This window comes from Galleria mellonella, unplaced genomic scaffold (genome assembly GCF_026898425.1).
Source record: "Galleria mellonella isolate WM207_F2 unplaced genomic scaffold, CSIRO_AGI_GalMel_v1 utg65, whole genome shotgun sequence".
NCBI lineage: Eukaryota > Metazoa > Arthropoda > Insecta > Lepidoptera > Pyralidae > Galleria > Galleria mellonella.
In genome coordinates, this window is record NW_026442138.1 from 5,532,207 (window position 1) to 5,557,524 (window position 25,318).

The 25,318-nt window shown below is 34.1% G+C and overlaps 2 protein-coding genes across 3 annotated transcripts; both read right to left on the bottom strand.

The window, feature by feature from the left end:
- Window positions 1-532: 532 nt before the first annotated feature.
- On the bottom strand, window positions 533-24,962 carry LOC113522156 (uncharacterized). Of its 2 annotated transcripts, none has more exons than XM_052900632.1 (7): window positions 24,330-24,962; window positions 12,498-12,663; window positions 6,243-6,520; window positions 5,351-5,527; window positions 4,222-4,410; window positions 2,829-3,007; window positions 533-670 (listed from the first exon to the last, which is right to left on the bottom strand). In XM_052900632.1, exons 1-7 carry the CDS (start codon window positions 24,385-24,387, stop codon window positions 605-607), a joined length of 1,113 nt encoding a protein of 370 aa, XP_052756592.1. In that variant the 5' UTR covers window positions 24,388-24,962; the 3' UTR covers window positions 533-604. The 2 variants fall into 2 exon arrangements, with proteins under 2 accessions (XP_052756592.1, XP_052756591.1); XM_052900631.1 differs by having other exon boundaries at window positions 5,351-5,617.
- Window positions 15,721-16,488, bottom strand: LOC113519891 (NADH dehydrogenase [ubiquinone] 1 alpha subcomplex subunit 8-like). The gene has a single exon (XM_052900633.1). It carries the CDS (start codon window positions 16,371-16,373, stop codon window positions 15,834-15,836), a length of 540 nt encoding a protein of 179 aa, XP_052756593.1. The 5' UTR covers window positions 16,374-16,488; the 3' UTR covers window positions 15,721-15,833.
- Window positions 24,963-25,318: the final 356 nt, after the last annotated feature.

Below are 25,318 nucleotides of genomic sequence, written 5' to 3' on the forward strand. Positions count from 1 at the left end.
TTGTTTTATTGCAATAAATATTTATCCACTAAACTACTATAATTATTATTTTTTAACAATTAGGCAGCAATAAAATTTCCTAGTAGTCTAGTCTTGTAACTTCTTGGAACTTTATTTATGATAATATTAAACTCATCTTCAAAATTTTACAATTACTTTGTACCTTATCAACTCAAATAAATATTGATAATAGTGTCTAATATGTGGCTTGTCTATAAAAATATTCCCTATTTAATGCACATTTATGAAAAGTATTGTTTTTTTACATAATCTTCCAGTCACATACCAGTATTTGATTATATCAGTCAGAATTACTTGTAATTAAGAAAATTATATGTATAAAGGTAACACCTTTATTATTACTATTACTGAAAGTCATTTAATAGGGTACCTAAGATAAACACTAAATTCTGTGTGGGCTGTGATAGCTACAAGGAATCAAGAATACAATAAAGTAGTATTGACAGCACAATTATACTAATAGATTAAAATGATTAAACAATTTAATATTATAATTTATTTATAATCTGTACAAAAGTATAAAAATACAAAATTGTTATAATTTAATAATTTACAATATTACTACTAATAATATTATATAATATTACACTTTATTTTTGTTTATTTGTGCTTGCGCCTGTCGCAGATTGCCCAATGTAGATCCAATTGTCTGTAAAAATGAAATTAATATTATGAACTTAAGTTCTTGTTAAGTAATCGTTATAATATATTTTTGTAGTTTTTTTTAATGTATTACAATAGTAACCCCACCTGCGCTATTCGTTTACACTGGTGGGGCACCAGTGAGTGATCAAAGATGAGAATTAATGCAGATCAATTGATGATGGCTTCCAGAGGGAACTACATGGAGGTCGACCTTATAGGGTATATTTCTAGCAATGGGACAGACCCCATTACTAACAATTTATTTCACTGTGTATGTTTGTAGTTGTAATTCCGGAGGGACTTCTTTTCAGCTATTTTATATTTATTCCAACAATTGTTAATTGCACTTTTCGTCAATAATATAATCAACAGTACCTTATCCCTGTTCTCGTCTTTTATACACATTACCAGCTCCATATCCGGTGTTATATAGAGGTAAATAAAAATGTAATGGTAAACATCATGTTTGAGTATTTTGTTATCAAATCAGGCATGTCGGATCTAACACTGCAGGTGAAATAAAAATTTTTGTCCTTGTGTTACTATTACCTGGTGCAATATATTGTCATTGTAAACGCAATCCCAATTTTTTAAATTGGGATTTAGCAAGCATTGTTTTCTCTTTGAAAAAAATAAGTGATTAAATTTATTCTTACCAATATTATAAATCTGAAAGTGAGTCTGTTTGTTACCTTTAATGACTTAACCAATAGCATTAAGTCTTCCAGTAAGCTAGCCTTTTGCTATAAAATATAAAAACTATTATTTATACTACTTCTCTTTTAGCCATATCATTGTGCAAATCTGATAAACTGTAATTATAACTCATTTCTATTATCTATTTTACAGTTAAAAAAATATACTATACTAGCTGATGTTCGCGACTTTGTCCGCGTGGTATTTGTTATTCCTATTTATTATGTATCGATGTATGTACCTACCTATTTATTTTGTTTTTGAATACTGGACCAAAATTAACAAATTTCGTTCTCACTTTTGTATTCGGTTAAAATGAATGTATTTTAGTAGCTTGTGTACTAAGCTGTATAAGTTACTATAGTTTTTTACTATCTCTCACAAAAACTCTTTAATTTTCCGTGATTAAAAGTATCTAAATTGACCGGGGATATAATGTACCACCATGCAAATTCCATTTAAATCGGTCCAACAGTTTCGGAGATAAGCCCGTACAAACGGACAGAGAAACAAAAAAATTATGCACACATCGACCTCTATAGTTTTATTATATACGAGGTTTGTCCGGAAAGTACGTATAAAAGTTTTTTAAAAATTTTATTTTACAATTATTCAGGTAAATCAATTTTATCCCCTTCAAAGTACTCCCCCTGTGACATAATGCACTTGTGCCAACGCCATTTCCACTGTGAGAAGGCTCCTTGAAAGTCCTCTGGTTGTAGGTTTCTCAGCTGCCCCGTCGTAGCTTTTTTTATCTCATTTATGTCCCCCAAATGCCGCCCCCGAAGTACCAATTTGGTTTTTGGGAACAAGAAGAAGTCACACGGGGCCAACAACAGTCCTCACAGCAAGCAACTCTTCGTGATTTTTGATCCGGGGACAAAAGCTTGGGAACGATCTTGGCGCAAATTTTTTTCATTTGAAGTTCGTTTCTTAGAATTTCGTGGACCACGGTTTTGCCCAAATTAAGCTCTTCAGCCACCTGTCTGACCGTTAAACGACGGTCCCCATTAACACAAGTTCGAATTCTTTCCACGTTTTCGTCGGAATGTGAAGTGGAAGGACGTCCTGAACGTGGGTCATCTTGAACGCTTTCTCGGCCCTCTCTGAATCTTTTTAGCCACTTGTGGACGGTTGGTTCCTTCACAGCATCATCCCCATAAACTGTTCTGAGATCGGCAAAAATTTCACGGCCATTCTTGCCGAGTTTCGAGAGAAACTTGATTACGACGCGCTGCTCTTCAACGGAAGCGGGCTCCATGCCGACGGGGTTTCGTTAAGAGGTAACTTCACAGATGGCGTGACAAGCCAGTTCGCACCGCACGGCGGTCAGACCAGAACTGAAGCATTGTTAGGGACATAAGGAAGGGGTCCTGCGCTTACCTGGCCTCCCCACTCCTCTTTCTCGCATTCCAGAACACTTTTATACGAACTTTCCGGACAGACCTCGTATATAAAACATTTACCTGTGTAACACCGGAAAGAAGAGATAAAATGCTGCGTTGTGGCGGTCGACAGTGCTTTTTGCCTCCCTCTGCACAGCACAAGCTAGGGAAGCAGTCTACACTAGAACTGCACGGCTTAGGGAATAAGTCATATTGAGGTGGTGGTGTGCATTGCAGATATTGTTCTATCATTCTTACAGCTGTGGAAAAACGGTAAATTATTTATAATTAAGTACGATAATCAAATACTAAACAGTATATAATCATTCTGTTTTCATATACACAAATTAGTCTCAACAACTCGTTTAAAAAAAGCTACAATATAATTTTTAAACAATTTTCAGAGAGGTACTTTATAAACCACAGTGCTCATGCATTCTTTCACGCTATATCCCACCCTTCAAACCGAAACACAGCCATGCAAACACAATTGCTTCACGGTTGAAACACGAATGGGACAGAGGTACCCAAACAATCGATTTTTGTACAAAGTCTCCCTCTGGTAAAGGTATAAAGGAACCTTTATGGTGCGACTTTGACCGTCTGTCGCAGCGCTTTATTTAGGCAATTGCTATCAACTAAACAACAGCGAACAACAAATGCTATCGGTATGTACTCAAAAATCTCCTAGTCCAAATGAGGTATCATACGAGAGGGCTTTATTTGTACATTCTAAAACTGTTTTTAGTTATCATTATTCCGCGTAGTTTTTTTAATTAGTTTGAGAAATGTGAAATGAAAAACACTCCTTTTAGAAACCGAATAGTGTAATAATTAAAGGTATATGAGGGAAAATAAAATGATGTTCCTAACTTTTTGAGAGATTATTAAAAATCCTCTAGAACCCAGTTATGCGGTCTAGTTTTTAATTCCATTTGTAGCTCAAAATAAGAAATTTCCTATTACTGTATCAATAATACGAGTTATAATCGTCACCCGAAGGCTCCGAGTTCCAAGGGGGCGCTAAAGGTCAGAGTTGCCGAACACCGTCGACATTTTGGTCATGGTCAGGGACGTCTCAGTGAACAATGATCTCTTTTTTCACCACCAGCAGAGCAGCTGTGCGCAGTTAACGTTTTGCTCAGGGGCATGTCAGTAAAAGGTGCGATTTCACCACCTTTTTTTTGTCGTACCGTTAAAACTTATCCAGGGGCGTCTGGTACGCTAAGGTCGCCGCTGGAATAATTAAGATAAGGCAATTAACACATTTATTTTATTTACATACGAGTATTATTTTATTTGTAGATTTTCTGAAAGTTGACTTTAAAATTCCTTATTAAAGTTGATTTTTTTTAAATTTTCAAAATAGAGAAAAGATAGTGGAACGAAAGGTTCATTCGTGCATTACTACTTTTCATTAGACGGGCTGTTGTTTGTTTGCCGTTGTAAATAAAATAAAAAATAAAAAACGAACGGGCGTCAATTTGCCGGGCGACGGGAACTAGGTCCAGCCTGGCCTTAGCCGTGCGGCAGTAGGAGCGGGTGCCATCGGGGCAGCAAATGCGTGGCCAGCAATCTGCATCGGTTTTACACGACTGCACCTCAAACAGCAACTCGCCTAGCGGCGCACTCGGGCATTCTCGAGGTATAACGCCCAGTAACGCTGTAACAATTAACAATGGTAATTACGAGGACGTGAGAAAGATGATAATTTGATAACAATACAATAAACATTTTGAATAATTGTACGGTTATCGCTTGTCCCGTGTGGTCTCGACATAGAATAGGCCACCTCTTTCTTTCTCGTGGGTGTCGAAAAGGGTGACTAATGGAGGGCGAGGAATGGGGAGCAACATCCCTCTTAAAACATCTCCAAACTCTAACTGTGGTTGCCAATCCGCCTGCCAAGCGTGCAACTAGCAAAACCCTCCAAGAGTGAGACTTATGTTCAGTAGTGGACAGTTAAGGGCTGATACGATGTCACTTATGCATTGAGGGTTCTGTATATTTTTTAAACAGGGTAAAATTTAATTAGTGACCTCGCTTGCGCCACTGGTGATAGGGTAAAAGTTAGTAATGATAGATGAGAATGAAGACAGATGTATTAGTCCATCGTGACGAAGTCGCCAAGTATTAAGCATGATTATTTCGAGCGGGCATCGCGCGAAGCCCCATCTGACAGGGTATATTGTTAGTAGTAATAATTAGTAATCCTTATTGCAATTTATGATAGTATATCTTTAATCCCGTTGAATATAGGTATCCCTTTTATTATTACTTAGCTCTAACTCGCGGGTTATGACTTCATCTCAAATTTAATTCAGAGACCTTCAATCGTTTAAGTAAAATTGAGGGTTAGTACTCAGTCCCCTTAGACATGTGGCAAATAAATCTATTGATAGAATCTTTATCTTTATATATCTTTTTCAGATGCGATCGATAACGCATCTGAAAAATAAACATGTCGCTATCTCATTCTATCTCATGGACTTGCTAACGAGAACAAGTCTATTAAAAGATTCGTATGCAATTTTTTTAGGGGGCAGGTATTTGAAGTTTAAATTTTAATGTATATAATTGGTAAATAAATAAATTGATCATACGTTGATGGGACTTGGGTGCGGCGACAGGTCGCGGCGCTGGTACTCCATTGACACAACGTCCTCCGCAGCATACTTGTCCGGGGCCACTGCTGGCTCGGCACTGTGCGTTGTTCTCACACGGTATCGGGAACAGTACCGCGGGTGCTGACTTTGGGCACACCAGTTTCTGTGTTTTCCCTGTGCTCGAGTAATCCACATTATCGACGTAAACCGACGCAGTATTGTGAGTATGGGAATAAGTTACGTCAGATGTTATTATATCAGATCCTAAAAACAACGGTCTAGTTCATTACCAGATGCGAATTCTTTTTATTCTTCTACTGACTCCTAAAGTAATTCTCAAAATCTTTTTTTTTGCAACTTAGAATGTCAAAGAAGCTGACGGCCTACCTGATGGAAAATGGTAACAGTCGCCTATAGACATGAGTAGTACCATTGACATAACAGACTATACTGTTTCGCCCATAATATCCCTCATGCGTTGCCGTTCCTGAGAACTCGGGTGTTATTCCTCTGTACCCTGTAAATTAATTGCCATTTCAACCAAAACACAGCCATACAAACAGCTGCTTCAATGTTGAAACACGAATGGGACAGAGGTAAACTACTTTTGTACAAAGACTCCCTGTGGTGATACTTTTAGCTATCCCTGAAATTTCTATGCCGATTTTAATGTATCATTATAATGTATACTGTAATATCAGGCAGTATCTGGAAGTATGTAATCCTGGATCTACTTTAGTATGTATATAAAGGCGAAATTGTACACGCCAAGTATTCTTTAAATTAGAATTCGAACATACAGACATGAAATTTTGTCTATACAATTTTTCAAAAATTCAATAGTTACTGAAGCCATGGTCTTTTAACAAAAAATTCCAACTGATTTTACCTGTCTTAGATACAGCATTAGCCTTCGGAGTGTTGGCCGCAGTGGTCTGAATGGGCAAAAGTTGCAGGAAGGGTCTTGTGGCATCCAACGCGGGCAGAGGCGGCGGCGGTGGCGGCGGTCTTGGTGTGGTCGTTGTGGTGGTGGTACTGGAGCTGGTGGTACTCGGAGTTGTAGTTGTGGTGGTGGTGGTGGTGGTAGTAGTTGTGGTTGTGGTGCTGGTTGTGCTTGTACTTGTGCTACTTGACTGCACTAAGCTACTCGCGGCCTGCACGTTGGTTCTACAAAGAAACCACCACCGCTCAGTGTCTACGTGACTAAACTCGTGTTGTAAAGCGCTATTGAATTATTGACAGTTTATAATAAAAAGCGTTTTTAGGATATTTATACTTCCATATATTAGTCTTGAGATCAAAATATCTACGCTAAACCGATCAGGCTAGAGAGCTGAAATTTTAAATATTTAATATTTTCTTGAAAAGGAAGAAAAAGAGATTTCGTAATTTCAAAAAGTATCAAACTTAAAATGGGGCCAACCCGTGCTGAATCCCATGATTTTAAAAAGAATTATCATAAATATTAGAATAACAAAAAAATAAGCTCAATTAAGATGTGTGGACTGAAAAAACATGCACAGTGGAAATTAGGGAAATAAATATATGAGAATATAGCAGTAGTCGTGAAACAACTGTAGAACAAATCGTACAACAGAAGTGCCACACTTTAGGAATTGTTTTTTAATATGTTTCTTCTTTTTTTTTTTTACAAAATCAGCTTATTCGTATTAAAATTCGCGAGTTTTTATAAAATTTCCAGTTACTCGCTCAATACGTGTAAATTGCGAACCACCTCTTTTTGAAAGTCACTTATATTTTTTATCAAAAACTAACTACACTATCTCTTTAATAGTTAGGCAATTAGGTATAGAATTAGGTACATAGGTAATGAAATTTTGACTCGCGAGATATTTATTAAGTTAGCTTGAAAATTACCCTTTATCGAATTGTAGGAACTATATAAGTGTACCTAATAACTAAATGTGCAGTGCAGGTAGGAAACAAGCAGAGAACATGCGACTACTAGTTATTACATAAATGGAAATCTCTAAGTGGTTAAGCGGTTATATTAGTGGGAGTTTATCTAAACGTAATTTTAGTAGGTATCTAAATGCTGAAACTTCTAGGGATTACAAGTGACTTGATTTTGCCCATTCCGTTAGTATACATACAACTGGGAGTTGTTACAATAATAAATCATTTATTTAGTATCTACTACCTCTACTACAACCAGTCTTTATATTTGAGCAGGTTTTGTATATTTGTAACAACCTCTTAGACTACATCATAAGATGAGACTGCGCGGTGAATTGCGAATTTTATAAAAAAAAAATATTTCTGTTAACTAAGTAGGCATCTTATACGTCTAATAATAATTCTATTCTAAATGTTCTATGCATAACTATGAGCTGGCAATTGACATTAGCTATGTATTTTACTGCGTCTAATTAAATAATAATTACAAGCGATTTAGGCTTTAAAATATATGTAGATAGCGTAGTATAGCTCAATTTTAGTGTCAAGATAAGTTGTTGGCCTTTAGCTGTACCACTCACTTTTTGAATGTAAAATAAGTAGATAAGTATCGAACGACAATTTTCAAACCTAAGTAGTTCAAACGTACCTACTCCGTAACAGGTAGGTAAAGTATAATATTAACAATAATTATCTATTTTTATACTATAAAAAATGGTATTCAACACATTACAAAATATTCTAGAACCTACAAAACAGAACCGTCGAGTCCACCGTCATTTCCTTATACTCCTGCTAGTTGCACTGTTCTGGTAGGAACTTCCGTTGCATGTCACCTGAGTATAAATACTCTGTAGTAGGTACATTTCATTATTATCTTTGAAACAGGATATATGAACCTGTCTCTACTGGATATTATTATTTCTATAAAAAGTTGACTGATTACTTAACCGAACAATTAACATTAAATCTTAGTTTTATAATCTTACTGGGTTTACTCTCAGAGATTGTAATTTTCTGTTGGATTCCCTACGTTAGTCCAAATAATGTAAGCTAGAACACTAAAACACTTCCGCCTAAAGTTTCATTTGGCTGTAGCATCAGAAATCCAAAAAGTAAAAATACCGAAGATTATAGGGCCGAAAACGTCACTTGAAAGATATACAAGCATTCCTCAATTATATTTGAAGCTTTTTAAGTATCTATTATAAAATTTTATTATATTATTCTTTTTAGTACGTGTAATAGGTAATATATACCTAATTAAATAAAACAAAAGTGATAGATGTATTATTTTTTACTCAGGAGAAATTGATATTTTTTTCTTTAAAAACCTAGTATTCAAAACCAAGCTGAGAGTAAGTACTTATTTAGATTTCATCGTGCCTAATACCCAGATAATACTTAGACACTTAAGTTGGTTTGAACCAACTTCCCAACCTGCTTTCCAGATTGGATTAATACAGCTACTATGTACAATCCTATTGTTCTAAATTTTAAAAATGATCTTGTGATCACGTCAAACAAATAATAAGGTTTAAGTGTGTAACATATTTAACAAAAATATTAAATGATCTAAACTATCTAATGGTCTACCTGTTTAGTAATTTGCATGTTGTATACTTTACTACAGTATTAAATAGTATTCATGTTATCCGTAGTACTGCGGTACCGAATCATAGATCAAGTATGATCGCACCATGAGAAATACTGCATATCATATTCAGATATACAATACTTAGTAATAGTAAGTAGTTACAGACATGTAATATCCAAATTATTATGTCGCGGTGCATTATATTATTAACTATAATTGAAGTAGGCATACTTAATTTTACGGAAAAGAAAGATCAAACAGTCACGTTTGTTGCGTATGTATTGTCATACATAATGCATAAGATTGCATACAAAATAAAATGATGTAGAAAGAGCCCCGACATTTTATTTATTTATTTAACTCTTTATTGTACCATAAATAAAAATATACAATGACAAGTGAATAATTCAAATGAAATACAGTAACATAAATACAGATTGAAATATACACATAAAGGTACAAAAGGCGGTCTTATCGCTAGGGCAATCTCTTACAGACAACCTTTAGTTAAAGGAGAACAGATAGAAAAGGAATAATCATATAGCGATAATACTCAATGACTATTATATTATAGAAACCCATGAAACTATGTGGTTTTATAATTTGATTGCTTCATTTGGCTGACTGAATTATGTTTATAGATCTCGATAAACTCCATTTATGACTTGCATATATGGAGTTATACTTATGTTAGTACGTGCTGTGCTAAATTAGCAACTTCAGTATATCATACTGGTTCCTATTTGTTGTGGCATAGCTTTGATTTCCAAGGTTGTGTTTGAGTGATACTGGCTGGATAACAATCTGTGTTAATTTAAATTACAGCTAACTTTCTGATGATGAAAAAGATCGTTAACAAACCAAAAATCATTCTAAAGGAGGCAGTAGTTTTATTAGGATAGATTAAAATATGCTTGCAGAAATTTATGCATGCTGAGTGTTAACACAAAGTCAAGACGGCAGTCACAAAGACTGATGTATATTTACATTAGACATTACAGTTTACACTGTGCATCTGAGTCTGAACAAACTAGAGGTTATTTTTAGATAAAAAAGAATTGTCCAAACTTCTTAAGTTTATTATTCAAAGCTTATAAATAACTGAGTTATTATTAATAAAAAAAAAATACAACCGAACGGTGTACTTCCTTTATTATAAATTATTACTGAAATCACATCAATTGTCTCATTGTGGTCTTTGAAACCACAGGCATAATCAATTTATACTTCCTTTGATATGATCTGATGATAAAAACTTTCAATCAAATGTTTAATGTATTAAGAGTAAAGATATTTTGTTCATGAATTAGGAGATACTTACGTCAAAGTTTTTAAACTGTCAAACTTTTCGTTTGTTCGGAAACCACTATCTTATTCGTGTTTCTACCGTGAAATAGTTATGTTTACATGACTGTGTTCCGGGTTTTGAAGAATGGGATATGGCAGTAAATTTACAGGAATTGCAACGCATGGGGGTATCATGGATGTAACAGTATACTCTGTTATGTCCATGGTACTGCTCATGTCTATATGTAACGGTTACCATTTTCTATCAGGTGGGCAATCGGCTTCTTTGCTATTCTAAGTTGCATAAAAAAAACTATTTTCAACCGACTTCAGTGCAGTCTCAATTAGGTTGTTTTTTATGTTTGTTAGCTCATAACTCTTTTCTGTTTGAAAGGATATACTTACAGATTGATCCTATAGAAATATTATCAAAATTGGTTCAGTAGTTGTTTTTAAATCGAAATAACTGATTTTGTCACAATTGAAGTCAGTGCTTTTTTTTTGTGGAACTCAATTTAATTATGAGAAACAGAGGCAAGGCATTGGAATTGTTAGTAATAGGGTCTTGCTTTCCCATTGCTAGCAATATACCCTATCAGGTCGACCACCTCGCGGTCCCCCCGTGGAAACCATCATGTTTAATTCCAGGTGAATTGGTTGCGATGGGCTAACTGACTTGCTTTTTCATCCTCATTAATCATATCTCGCTGTTACCTCGCCAGCGTATTTAGCGCAGATGAAGTTGCCATTCCATCAAAAAAATCCAAAAAATCCATTAAAAAAAACAACACCTGGGATTCACCTGGTTCCTTCGTAAATACACCTAGCCATACGACACATATGTATAGATTTAATGGAATTATAAAGTTCCTTTTTAGATATTTGCATTTTGGAATTTTGCTGTGAACCTAAAACATGTATGCATAATATTTGTTATTTTTAATAATGTTCAGCATATATAATGTTTTAATACATCTACAACGCTCTCATTTGCCACGTCAGTTTACTTTTATGATAGACTCTAGCAAGGCATTTTTGGTGTAAAAATAAAATATTTTAGATTCGGTTATCGATAAGGTCTTTCAATAACAAGTTGCCTGACCTAGTTAAAGTATGCTAATATCTGTGGTATGATTTATCTAGTTTCTAGTCATCTACCTAACTATACCTTTATCTATACTGTCTATGTAGGCATCGGTTACCACTTCTGTTTCACTTACTGGTTTGTGATTTTGTTTAAAATAATAAAAAAAGTAATAAAAAATATGTAAAAATATATGCTCATGCCCTCGATATTACGCAACTTAAATAATATGCTATGTATACAATCATTACTTAAAATATTTTATAATGGATTTAGTTATTAATTTTGACACATGGCATACTTTGTAACATTACGAAGATATACACAATATGGTAATTAGAAAAGCGGCCGTTATAATCACCTAGTGGCGATAATGAATTTGTTGCACGGTTATTCTCTTATAGTTTAATTGATGAATATTGTTGGCCGTATGGTCCCGGCATAGAATAGGCCACCCCTTCCTTTTCTGTGGGTGTCGTAAGAAGCGATTAAGGGAACTTAATAGTACAGGAATGAGTAACAGCATCCCTCTTAAAACATCTCTAAACGCCTAACTACAGTTGCCCGCCTGCCAAACGTAGCTACTACTGGCAATAACCCCCTTATGGGAAGGGCTTATATTCAGCAGTTGGCAGTTAACGGCTGAAATGATTGTTAGTTACTAGCTATGCCTCAATAAATAGCTATAAAGAACGTTTATGAATAATTAGTCTGTCAATTTCATGCAATTATGATAATATGCATGGGGTTCTTAAAAAGTTATGTTACAGAATATCCCCAGGTTCAATAAAGTGCATGCGATGCTCTGGCTGTTGCAGATCATACCATAAGTTACTGTAACCGTTTAACACCAGGCAGGCTACCACGCTGTATGTCAAAATACTCTTTTAAACTTTAAAAGACATAAGTAAATTTAATAAAATATGTAATGTTCCAACCTTACACATTAGCATACATGCTTCCTTACTACTGTGGCATGAAAAAGCATAAATATCAATTTAATATAGTAGAGTGAGGTATTAGTAAAGTATTAAAAATCATGATTCATTTATCATTGTTTAAAAAAATATTTAGGGTGATCCAGCAAAGGAATGATATGTAAAGTATATGTTAGGAAAAAAATATTGATTAGTACATTATAAAGCATTTTTGCACATTGGCATAAATCGTAAATTCTATGCGCTACCTTTTAGGTACGCCACATAGATGTTACAATTTAAAACAAAGCGTTCTACTTATTAAAATGTATGACAACTAACCGTAGTTGAGTGGTTTTCTGGATGCCCTTTGTACAGAATCCTTTGCAGCAGAGGTACAGTGAGCCCATTACCTTGCATTCAGTGTGTTTCTTACAAGGTAATGGGAATAAGTCCAACCATCCGCTACTGGTGCGCACCGCTGGACACGCTAGCGATTGACCCTCGGCTGTGGACAACACACAACTAAAATTTCATCCTAATCATTTGGACAAGTGGCGGTCTTCCACCGTGCGTTTTTCAAGGCACTTTCTTCCACGCACAACCATTCTTTGGAATCAACTTCCAGCAACAGTATTTCCGAACCGATACGACAACATAACCTTCAAGAAAAGAGTATATTCCTTTTTAAAAGGCCGGCAGCACACCTGCAATGCCACTGGTGTTGTGGGTAATCATGGGCGGCGGTAGTCACTTACCATCAGGTGAGCCGCACGTTCATTTGCCCCCTGTGTTGTAAAAAAAAAACACGGGACACTAGAATTCTTTTTACTTTAATTAATTTGTTTTTTTGTACCTTTGTCCCATTCCTACTTTTACTGTGAAGCAGTTGTTTGCATGGCTGTGTTTTAATTTCAAAAGGTAAATGTGGCAGTGTATTTACAGGTTACAGTCATAAGACCTTAGTCTTCAGAAAACGGCGAAATAGTATATACGATTATATCCATGGTACATTCTTGTCTATAGGCGACGGTTACCACTTTCCATCAGATGCGTCGTCAGCTTGTTTGCCATTTTTAGTTGAAAAAAAAAATGCTTTGAGAAAAATGAAAACTGACGAAAATCTTCATAAATAGCAAAGTTATACAAAATCTACTTATGTATATATGTGAGCACCGGTGGACTAATAATACATGAATTAATTTTGCAACTATTGTAAAGCCAAACCTGCTGATTAGGCCTCCTCTCATGTAAGTGCATTATTTTTTTTTTACGTTATTATCATATTTGTTACATTACATAATGGATAACGTTCTAGTTTATGGATTGATTGCATAATTATTATGTTTCTTTCAAAATAATACAAGTAGGCATGGGACTTTTATTTTTAATCACCCTAATAATCATTACTTAAAAATCTTTCACTGATGAATTTCAGTGTACTGAGAGTGGTGGTTTTATTGACTAGCTTGCAGACCAGATCCATCGAATGTCCTGTTTATAACGTTGTACCTAGTTATAATAAAATTAAATAACTAGAATGTACTACACAACCTCAATGAACATTTTGCATATTGTAGTAACCTTATATGGCAGATCAAAATAGATATATAAAAGTTATATAAAACCAATCTTTTATTCTATAGGATACTTTGCGACAAACATATTTTAAATTATTAAAATATATTTGTGTATCCGTAGAATAAAAGCGTTTAAAATAATGCTTGAATAAAAAAGTCTAATCGTCTATTAAGAGGTTGATTGCTCGTGAAATCAAATTAATTAGGTACAGTAACTGAAATTTAATTATTTCAAGGTTAGTACTCTTTAATAATTGTATATAGATGTACCTAGGTATTATTTGTCTGATTTTTGCAATATTATAATTAGTCGTGAAATAGGTGTTAAACACTTACTGAATTAAAAGTCGATCTTCAAATTAAGAACAAGGTCTAAAAACTGTTTGTTAGAACCTAATCATATAAGAGTATGTTTGATTGCGGGGTTAAAATAATTGGGGATCACCCCCAAAGATGACAAAGAAAGAAGAAGACAAGGATTTAATGCATCTATCAAGATACATGAAATCTTTGTCTTCGACATGGTAGTTCCAGATGGATTAGACTTATGTTAATACGTATTTTTTTTTTCAAATGACTTGAAATTAATTACGTATCATGAAAATTGTTCGCAGTGATAAGTTTTTTTTAATTAGGTATATATAAATATGTAATAAATTGCTATGTTATAATCTTACTAATATAATAAAATTGTAACTAGACAACGTCTGTTCATGAGAGATGATTACGAAAAATTAATATGAGGGACATAATAAGACTAATAGTTGCCAGACAATATTTTTTAGAAATTTTGTATGTCTGTATGTTTGTTCCGGCATCACGCAAAAATCTAGTTAAATATAAGATAAACTCTGACAACTGATTGGAAAAAAATTTCATATAATTATTATTATAAGTATTTACATAAGTAGTTTTGCATTACATTGCATAACATAAAAAAGTGGAATGGCTACTTACACAAAGTACTTATGAAAGTGATTGATATGGCATTACGTGAAATCGTAGGACATGCTACCGTGTGAGCTTTGTGCCAGAACTTGTAGGTATTTATACATAATTATTTTGTATTATCAGTTATTTTTGACCGAATACAGAAATATTATTTTTTTCTTTGCCAATTCTGAACTAATTTGTATAGGGTTACATATTGGCGGTACTTCACCCTTGTCAAATCAAAAACAAAAGTGAAGATTTTTGTATATCTTTAATTATGATGACATTACGTCCATGTCATTGCGACGCCGGGACATGCTACCGGCCGCAGCGACAGGTAGCACTGTGCTGCATCAGCGAAGGTCAACGAAAATTCAGTAAGTGGGTTAGAGTTTAAATACCTCGAACAATGTTATTGAAGCGTACAGAGCAATGTCGTAATGTAACCTCATCGCTACCAATTCAATGACGCACCAGATTATCAAAGTTAAGTCACTCGTCCTGTCGCATCTACTCGTATAGGACTTAGGTACTATGTCTGGTTTAACTGATTAATAAGAATTAATGTCTTTTTATTTTCATATGGGGTCCATATGAAAATAAAATCATATAGTCAGTATCCCTACATCATTTTTTACAGCCAGTCATCAAGATTTATATCTCGTGTATTTTTATGAAAAAAGGCAAATAACAAGCTTTTTGTATCGGCAACGCGCACGTGACATTCCTGGTGTTGTAGGGTTGTATGCTTGTCGGCCACCTTCGTGGTATATAAAAAAAATGTGGCAGGAATACCAGAGAATTTGCCAGTACGATGTCACCAATTAGATCATTGCTTACATATTTTTACTAATAATTTAAATATGAAACAAAGTTTGTTTGTTACCTCTTAGCGTCTTAACAACTCAACCAGTCGCTGTGACATTTGGTATACACGTACTATTATGGAATGAAGAAAGGCACACACACACACACACACATCGACACATCTCGATCACACAAATGAAGTCGCGGGTAAAAGTAAGTAACTTATAAATACTACTAGTATGCAGTAGTACAGAATACTAAATTAGGTTGACACTTATTAAACTACCTTTACATTTTATAAGAGACTATTTATATTGTTTACATTACATTAACATTAAATATGTTCACATGTCCATATTCACTCAGTCATCCAATAGTAACGACTACCAAAACGTGCCGGTGGACGAGGCTTGCAGTCCGGCAACGAGGGAGTAGCATCTGGCACTACCGGGTGACAAGGACACGGGGTGCCGGCTGGTTGCGGTCTCGAGCTCGAGTGGATGCGAGCGCGACAGAAATACCCGAAGCCAGGACGAACCATGCACAGCTTATCACTCATGCAATAATCAAATGCAGACTGTGTTTTCCGGCAATGTCTAAAACTGTAGTCTCCAGAGCTTTTATCGATGCAATTAGCATACTGATTAAATTCTTGTAAGCAATTCTTTTTCAATCTCCGAAAGAAATCCATCGTGCAGGCAGTAACTTGCTTGCCCAGCTCCAAGCATTGTCGTGGATCTTTCAGCTCTTGACGACACAACATAAACTCGTTGTTGATAGATTCACACGCTTTCCCGAGGTACGGGGCAGCGCTCATCAGAGTCGTCGTCGATAAGTTCACTTCGGGCACATTAAGAGCACTGAATTCTGGCAAATCCACTTCATTTGTTATCACCATGATATTCAGATAATTAAATTTGATTACTTTATAGATTTATTTAACTAAATTGACAAAATTTTACCTTATAAAGTAAATAATTTTAATATGACGTTACTTTTTTTTCTTTCGTGTTTCGATTGCCAGTCATAAAATGCAGTTGTTTGAAGATTAGTATAACATTACATAGGTGTTACATAAAATTTCCTTTACTATTTTGATTCAAATTCAGTTGAATTAGATAATAATATTTGTGATATTTTAAAAAAGTACATAGTAATAGTGTCTATTACAATGTTTTGACTATTCTTTAATAAGGTGCTATTCTACATATTACAGGATTTTCAGGATTAGAATTATCTTTAATTCTCATAATAAAGTAGCCATAGGTTTATACGAAATACTTACTCAGCTGGAAGATTCCCAGCTAACAGCAGTGGATATGACTGTATAAGTGTATTTACGTACCATAGTCACCATAGACAATTTTCAAGGTGCTTTTAAACTATTCAATTGAATTTACAAATTGTGTTAGCTACAACAATAGACACGTACGGCTTAACGTGCCTTCTGAAGCATGGAAATTCTCAGGTTGAATGACCGACACCGACCAACAATTGCAATTATATGCAGTTGCAACAAATTTGACAATCACTGTCGGTGTTAATGGCTGCGAACTTCATTATAGCAGATAATGCTATGTATTGTACCATTTATTTATTTATACCAGTGATAGATGAGGACGTTACGTCTATCTTCCAACTAGATCCAAAGGGATGCAAGTTTGTGAACGACGGATATTCTATTAAGTTTATTTTCATCTGTAAAGTTAGTGTTAGACCAAGCGAGTGGATTCTTATGGCACTTATACTTCCTCGGTTTTGGCTTAGTCTAAACGTGCTAAAAACATTTTATGTTAACTGATCCGGTCATTATATATATATATATATATATATATATATATATATATATATATATATAAAATTGATTTTATATGTCAAAACTACCTAAGACGTTATAAAGAAAATGATAAATAGAAAATAAAACTTCTAGTAAGGGTATAATTACTTAATCTACTTCATAGTTAATATAGAAGTGAACACATATTGAAAAATATAATACAAAATTGACAATTTGGCCTTGACCGTAAAAAACTGTGATAGTTTATAATTCGAAATCGCGAAATCGTTGTTGAATCAGAGTCAAATTTTTTGCTACACGTAACAAAGTACGAATAATAAATGAGGTGAATAATTTTATAATTAGGCAATTAAATAGAGATATTGTACTTAGAATTATATTGATAAAACATCACATGCACGACCTCAGTTTTATTTAATTTTACCAGATTTCAATTGTGACGTCTATCGAATGCATAAAGAAGAAACACTAACACGTATTTAAGGTTGACTGGAAGAGAATGATTTTAAGCATAAGGTTCACCTTATATACGTACATGTATTAATGAATAAATAAATATAGAAGCATTATCAAAATGTGTTAAAAATCTTGTACAAGGAACCTACCTTTATTTAAATTTATTTTACGGGAGCATGTGGAAAAAATATTAAGTTAGAGAACTATCAGAGAATAATCAGTACCTAATTTTAGAAACAGGAAAACACGTCTACGGTAGGCGACCCTCACTATATATTTACTAAAATTATAGGTAAAAGTGTAAAGTAATGGCGACATTTTGTAATGTAACCCTTGATTCCAATAGATACCTATTACTACTATGCTAACAATTACATGAACTGAGGAGACGAGCTGTTGCGTAGCTACACGAGTGCACAGATGAAAATTAGAGGTCTATCACCAGATTATAATCGTACAGTCATCACCAGATGTTCAAAAACCCATAATACCGTTGAATGGATCCTCGTAGTTTGTTATATATTAACATCGGATTTGAATAAAAATGATAAAAAGTCAAAATTACTTATGTCCGTAACGCGATGCGCACAAAAGAATTTTGAAATCTAATTCTGTTAATTAACTTGTGGTGCTGACTGAATCTGTGACTAACAGTAATAATTTTGGTAAACATTTTTGGATCCTTAAGGATAAGGATAACAAATGAATATTTTTGTACAAAATACCCATAATCTTGTTGACTTTCTATTTTTCAAATTCAGTGAAAGTGGGTAAAATTTTCAATTAAAAAAAAAATTATAAACCAGTTTTCTAAGAACGTTCCCTGTAGCAACAATGGTAAAAAAAAAAGAAACAATAAAGTATGGGCCTTACTAACCATCTACTCCATTCGATCGTGTACATATATTATTCGAACAAAAGACATCAACGAACGCAGTGGAGATATTGTGTTGAAAATAACACGATACTCGATCAACAATTACTAGTGTCCGATATAGGTTGGTACAGGATGGACACTTATTTTAATTTTCTTTATTGAGATAGCAGTAAATACACATAAAAAAAAATCATAAAAATCGGTGGAGCTGTTTCCGAGGAGTTCCATTACAAACATCGTAATATATAAGAATATTATTATATTTAGAAGGAGGAAATGAAATATTTACAGAATGACGTTCCAAAATCAGTTCCTAATAGTAGACTAGATCGGTAAATTACCATATATGTTCTGAACAGACTTGGGTTAAACATTGATATTTTATTTAAAATAATTAGTAGGTTAACTTAACCTAGTTTTATAAATGTGAAAACTGGCAATTGTAATGAAATTTATCAAAACAAATTTGGCAAGGAGGAAAATATTTATTATTACGGTTACTGAGTAGGTACGAGTATATCCCGGACATGGCGCGCAAAGGCGTACGCACAACTTGTAATTATTGTTATATAATTAAAATAAAAATGACTAGTTAATTACGGAACAACTTATTCGTAAATAAAATTCAACTCTCTTGTATTGCATTTATAAATAATAAAAAAACTCACTTGTGGTTATTTTAATTTCATTATGCAATCTATACCGGTTGGTTACATACGGGCTGACCCTTAACTGATTGCGGTCCGTTGGTCATTTTTCTCAGAATGTAAGTTGCAATCGTTGCGATGTTAACTATTGACTTATTAACATATTAATTTAGTTTAACACGTCTCTGCATCCAAAAATGATCGTTTTTTATCATCATCTTGTTATAATTCTATTAATGTCATAAATACGAAAGTTTGTAAGAATGCATAGATGGATATTTGCTACTCTTTCACGTAAAAAATGCACGAATTTGAGTGAAATATAGTACACGGATAGGTTATACCCTAATTTAGAATATAGGATACTTTATTATCTCGCGAAATTATTCAAATTAAAATATAGTGTTAAGAGATGAATTGAAAGAAATAACTCGTCAGAATCGGCCCAATATCTATCTAAAGGTGTCTACATGACTTAAAACCTGCATTGACATGTGGAACTCGAATTTATTTATGTAACGGAGTGTACAACCTCGACATTAGTGAAGTACTCGTAAAGTACCACCTCCCGGATGAGTACAAATTATTAAGTAATATCGGACGCGGACGCAGAGTACATTTTCGAACAATATTTTTTCCTGTTATGTGCATTGCAATAACGGACGCATGTAACTGTACGTAATTGTTTCCATTCTGCATTTTACGGATCATTGGCGCTTATGTTTGTCATTGATATTCTTACTAATATTATAAATAAGTGAGTTTGTTTGTCTATCACCACTTAGCGCTTTAACGGCTTCACCAATCGCTATGAAATTTAATATACACATTATATATATGTGATGGAGAATAACAGGCAACTTTTTATCACGGTCACGGTTTGTACATAATCTTAAATTATTTATTAGAAACTTTCAACCACCGTTTTAGCCCCGTTTTAGTTTAGTGGTTGAATTTTCAAAATTCCTTACATATTCTTCACCTACGCTGTATAAAAAATCTATTTGCAAAATCTCAAGATTCTAGATTCAGCGATTTCGGCTGTGCATTAATATATGGGTTAGTCAGTCACCCACTCAGTATCTTTTTTTTTTATATCCAAAAGTGTAACTTAAAAACTTAAGTAGGTATAAAAGTAATTCAACATATGACGAGTAGTCGTGTTCTCTATAGAACATATCCGTCTATGACTAGCCGAGAGTCATAGCATGTTGCTGGTTGTAGCTAGCATTTCCTGTATCGCCGCACTAACATTTACTTTTTCTCAAGTTGAAGCATTCTTTATCTGTGATTAAACAGTGAAAGTTTCAGTAGAAGAAAAAAGAAATTGAAATTTACGCAATATTCTCAATGAAAAAAATACAATAAAGATATTTATGTGTCTGTGACTTATTTACATTAATATAATTTATTATTTTTATAAATGGTGCTATAACGTGTATTTTTTTATACAACTTAGAATGGTATACAAGCTGACGGCCCACCTGATGGAAAGCGGTAACCGTCGCCTATAGACATGAGCAGTACCATGGACATAACAGAGTATACTGTTTCGCCCTATAATTAATTAAATTAAATAAATAATTTACAAATGTAAGTATGTACTATTGAATATAAATAATTGTATCTGGTCGCTTTACTGTAACTTTTGAATTAGCTACTACACAGTTGCTAGGTAACGCCTTGTTATTTTGAAAATAGAAAATATAAGCTGCTACTAATTGTAGGTAATAAGAAAATACTTATATTTTCTACTAGCCGTTTCCCGCGGCGTTGCCCGCTTCTATGTAGTTCCCGTATAGCATTCCTTTTGGAACTCTTCATGAATCCGGTCTTATATTGTATTATATACTTACAAGAAATAAATAATTACAAGAAATAATCACAATGAGAAAACAATGGGCGACCTTATCGCTAAGAGCGATCTCTTCCAGGCAACCTTGAGATGGAGAGGAGTAATTATAAACAATTTGGTAGGAGGCACGATGAAAAATTTTTTGTTAGTTTTAGATATGGGAGATGTAATACATATAATAATATAAATATTATCCCTACTCATTATTATATATATTAAATATATTAAACTTAATGGTTGAGGAATGGGCAGCAGCGTCTCGCTAAACATAATCAAAGCTTAACTGCGATTGCTAACCCGCCTGCCAAACGTAGCAATTACTGGCAAAAACTTCCTTATGGAGGAAGCCTATGTTCAGCAGTGGACAGTAAAATGATGATGATGATGATGATAAGCTATGCTAGTCTCTTAATATTGCGACCTTAACGCGAGTGATCTATTAAATTCGGCGGGTTATAAAAAATAAATCTTATTAAGAACAGTGTAAAGCAGGTTTTCTAATCCACCTAGCCTTCTGCCTCATTGGCTCGACGGGAATTGAACCCGGGACCTCATTTATGCAAAACACTGAATTACGGAGAGAATGGAACTAAGATTTGGAAAGGAACATATACGTAATGAAAATACGAAATACTGTAACTGCATTTATATTTAACTTTAATAGGACAAAAGACTTAATATTTTTTTCATTACTAATTCGATTACACGACCTCGCAGTTTGTGTGTAAGTTTCAGAAATCATTTCAATTGGACTCAATGTTCCTTGGCGAAAGTAGTTCAGTGCCAAGAATAATGAAAACAGAATTGTAACCCTGTTTGTGTTATTGGTTTAAGTTGGCGGGGTACACGTGAGGACAAAAACAGGTCAAATGGCGCATCTTGATGAATTGGTCAGGAATGAACCACGATAATTTTCAATGGGAACCATGAGATCCACTGCTATCGAGCATGTCGCTAGTTCCTGTTACTAATAATCCCCTCCTCCTGGGTTGTAACTATGCTTTCGCGATGAAGGGAAAGAGATTGTTAGTAATGGGGTCTAACAACACCATTGCTTGCAATATAGACCGACCTCCATGCGGTTTCACCTAAAAATAATCGTGATTAATTTTTGCATTCATCACGATGGGCTGACTGAACAGCTTTCATCTTCACCTATTATTAGTCAGTGGTGCCCCGCCAGCGTATATCGATAGTGCAGGCGGGGTTGTCATTCCATTTTCATTCAATAAAGACCCTTCCACTATACTCTCTTAATTTACCGCCAATTCTTTATAATATTTTGCTATCAAGTACTTAATAATGGAGTTTGACAGCCCCATTGCTAGCAATATACCTTATTAGGTCGACCTCCACGTGGTTCCCTATAGAAACCATCGTGAACAATTCTTGTTGAATTCGTCACGATGGGCTAACTGACCTACTTCATCCTCACCTATCATCCTTCACTGGTGCCCCGCCGGTGTATACCGATAGCGCGGGTGAGGTTACCATTCCATTATCATCCATTTAAAAAGAAAAAAGTACTTAATAATAGAATTTGATGGCTAGACGTATATTCCCTCATGTTGACCTTTGCATGGCTCTCCTTGGAAACTATCATGATTAATTCCTGGTCAATTCCTAATAAAGTCATGTTAATTGGTACATAAATTAACTTGAATTAATCGTCACCTCTAATCATTCACGTGTATCCCGCCAGCGTATAGCGTAGGCATGATTACAATTATAATTTAATATATTTAAAATTATTTAAATATTTAAAAAAAGTACTCATATCCTTGATACTGAAAGACTTTTGCTTAGAAACATTGAGTCGAGTAGAAATAATTTTTGAAATTACATGAAATGAAATATATAAAAACCACGTCAAAATTTCGAATGAATTGTTAAGAATGTTGATGTTTATTATGAATGTTACTATCGTGAAGCAATAATGTGTAAGATGTTGCGACTTGTGTTTTAGTACAAATAGTCCATTAATATTCCGAGTAAAGGTTAAAATGACCTGTTTTAAGACATTAAATCTCGAGAATGTCAACGTCTAAAAGATATCTTAGGGATCACAGTAGATATTCTTTCACAACCATATTGATATATGTATTTTATATAAACTAGATGACACGGCAGACGTTATTTTACATAAAACTATCCTATCTCTCAAACGAACGCCTACATATTTAAAAATTTTCATTCATCGGTTGAACAGTTTCGGGGAAATTCGTTAACGAACATCGTAACACAGGATTTTTATATATAACTTAAACTTTTCTTTATACGAATACAGTCACTGATCTTAGTCATTGATTTTTATTAAACTTTAAAAGAGATTAAGAAATATTATTATCATATTAAATCCATACTGTTAACAATAACTAAAAAAATTTATTAGCCGGTCAGACGGTTCCGGAGAAATCGTGAGACGGGATTTGTACATAAATCTCAATTAGTGTAAAAATATGTAACGCAGACTTATTTGTTATACGAGATATACTTCGTACAGCACTCGTGCTCTTTAATTGCCTGTTAACAATATGCTTTCCCAGGGGGGAAAAGGGGGTTGTTAGTAATAGAGATTAGAAACACTATTAGTAGCAATATACCCTATCAGGTCGACCTCCTCACGGTTCCCCCTGGAAACCATCGTGATTGATTCATTAATGAATTTGTCACGATGGGCTAACTAACCTGCTTCATTTTCACCTATCGTTCCTCGCTGGAGTCCCGTCAGTGTATACCAATAACACAGGCGGGGCTACCATTCCATTATCATTTAATAAAAAAACAATATGCTTTCCCACTGTATTGGGTTGACCGGAAGAGATCTCTTTTAGAGATAAGTTCACCCTTGCTCACAATATTTCACCCATAAGTACAGTAAAGAATATATAATTGGGCATTGATTTTTTAAGGGAAAAAAAAGTGTTATTGCCATATTAATTATTACTAAAAGATGATTAAGTAGATTTCTTTTTTACGTTTCGGCAATGAATACGCACTTTAAATATAAATATTATTTTTCTTAGCACCATCATGTTTGGGATCGATCTTATGAAATACTTCATGACAATTACAGTGCAATTAAAGCGTCATGCAATTAGTTTTGGAATCAATAAACAATAATATAAATTTTATATAACTTAACCATATAATCACTTGAAAAAAGAATTTACAGCTGTTCATTTATCGCAAATTTTGTGCATATATTATATTAAACTCACCTGTGCCGGAAAGAATGAACGTAAACACAAACAGTGGTAGGATTTTGAACGAATGCATCTTGATTCCGATGGATGACTTCGACACATTAATTAAATACGGGTTGATCACATTAGAACATCTGTGTGCAATGAATGCCACTGGTTTCGTTGGCGGTTGCCGTTGCAGTTGGTGGCGCGGAGCCCACTGATGCTGGCGAGTGGCACTGGGGCGCTTGTCTTATTGCATAAGTGCCGGCCGTGTTGATACAGATTATCTTTTGGGGGACACTAGTACTTTCGCTATATTTTATTGGTTCAATGCTTTAAGAGCGACTTATTTAGCGTTATTGCTCTCTTTTCAAATGTTAAACAAAAAGAAGAGTGACTAACATAATGAGTACAGTATAGAGACGTAGATGAATATATAGGTAAACTAATAGACATTTTTATAATACATAAATAATAATTTATTTATAATTCTAAGAGTAAGAGACGTTTGGGTGTAGCTAGTACGTAGATTTACTATACCAACAGGATTATTAATTGGGCATTGATTGAAACCAAATATTTTTAACCGACTTTAAGAAAAATAGGTTCCATTTTTTTATATTTGTTTCTTCATAACTCTGTCAGTTTTAAACCGATTTATAATTTTTTTTTTACCTGAAGTGATATAATTACAAATTGGTTTCATCAATTTTATCGTAGTTTAGCTTTTAAATCAAATAACTCAATACTCAATAATAATACTCAATAAGCCACAATCGAAGTCGGTTTTTTTTTTGTAGAACACAATTTAATCATTGTGTAAATTTCAATTTTTAATTAACTCTCCGGTGATGGGAAATACACAAATTAATCTAAAAGATATGATTAGCGAGCAACAGTGTAGTGAACAAACGCTACCGCTACGTTTATTTATATTTTCTAAGAATGAACACGCAGCAGATCTCCGGACTGAAATAATAAGTCATTATTATTGCATTTCTCATATGAAAAAGACCCCTAAT

What these genes read in the sequence shown, in the direction of transcription:
- LOC113522156 (XM_052900631.1), bottom strand. Translation starts at nt 24,387, where the DNA reads ATGCATTCGTTCAAAATCCTACCACTGTTTGTGTTTACGTTCATTCTT. An exon ending in CGCCCGGCAAATTGACGCCC is followed by an intron (nt 3,008 to 4,221) that starts GTTCGTTTTTTA and finishes GTTTTTCCACAG; the next exon opens with CTGTAAGAATGATAGAACAA. An exon ending in TTCTTTCCGGTGTTACACAG is followed by an intron (nt 671 to 2,828) that starts GTAAATGTTTTA and finishes TCATTTTTACAG; the next exon opens with ACAATTGGATCTACATTGGG.
- LOC113519891 (XM_052900633.1), bottom strand. Translation starts at nt 16,373, where the DNA reads ATGGTGATAACAAATGAAGTGGATTTGCCAGAATTCAGTGCTCTTAAT.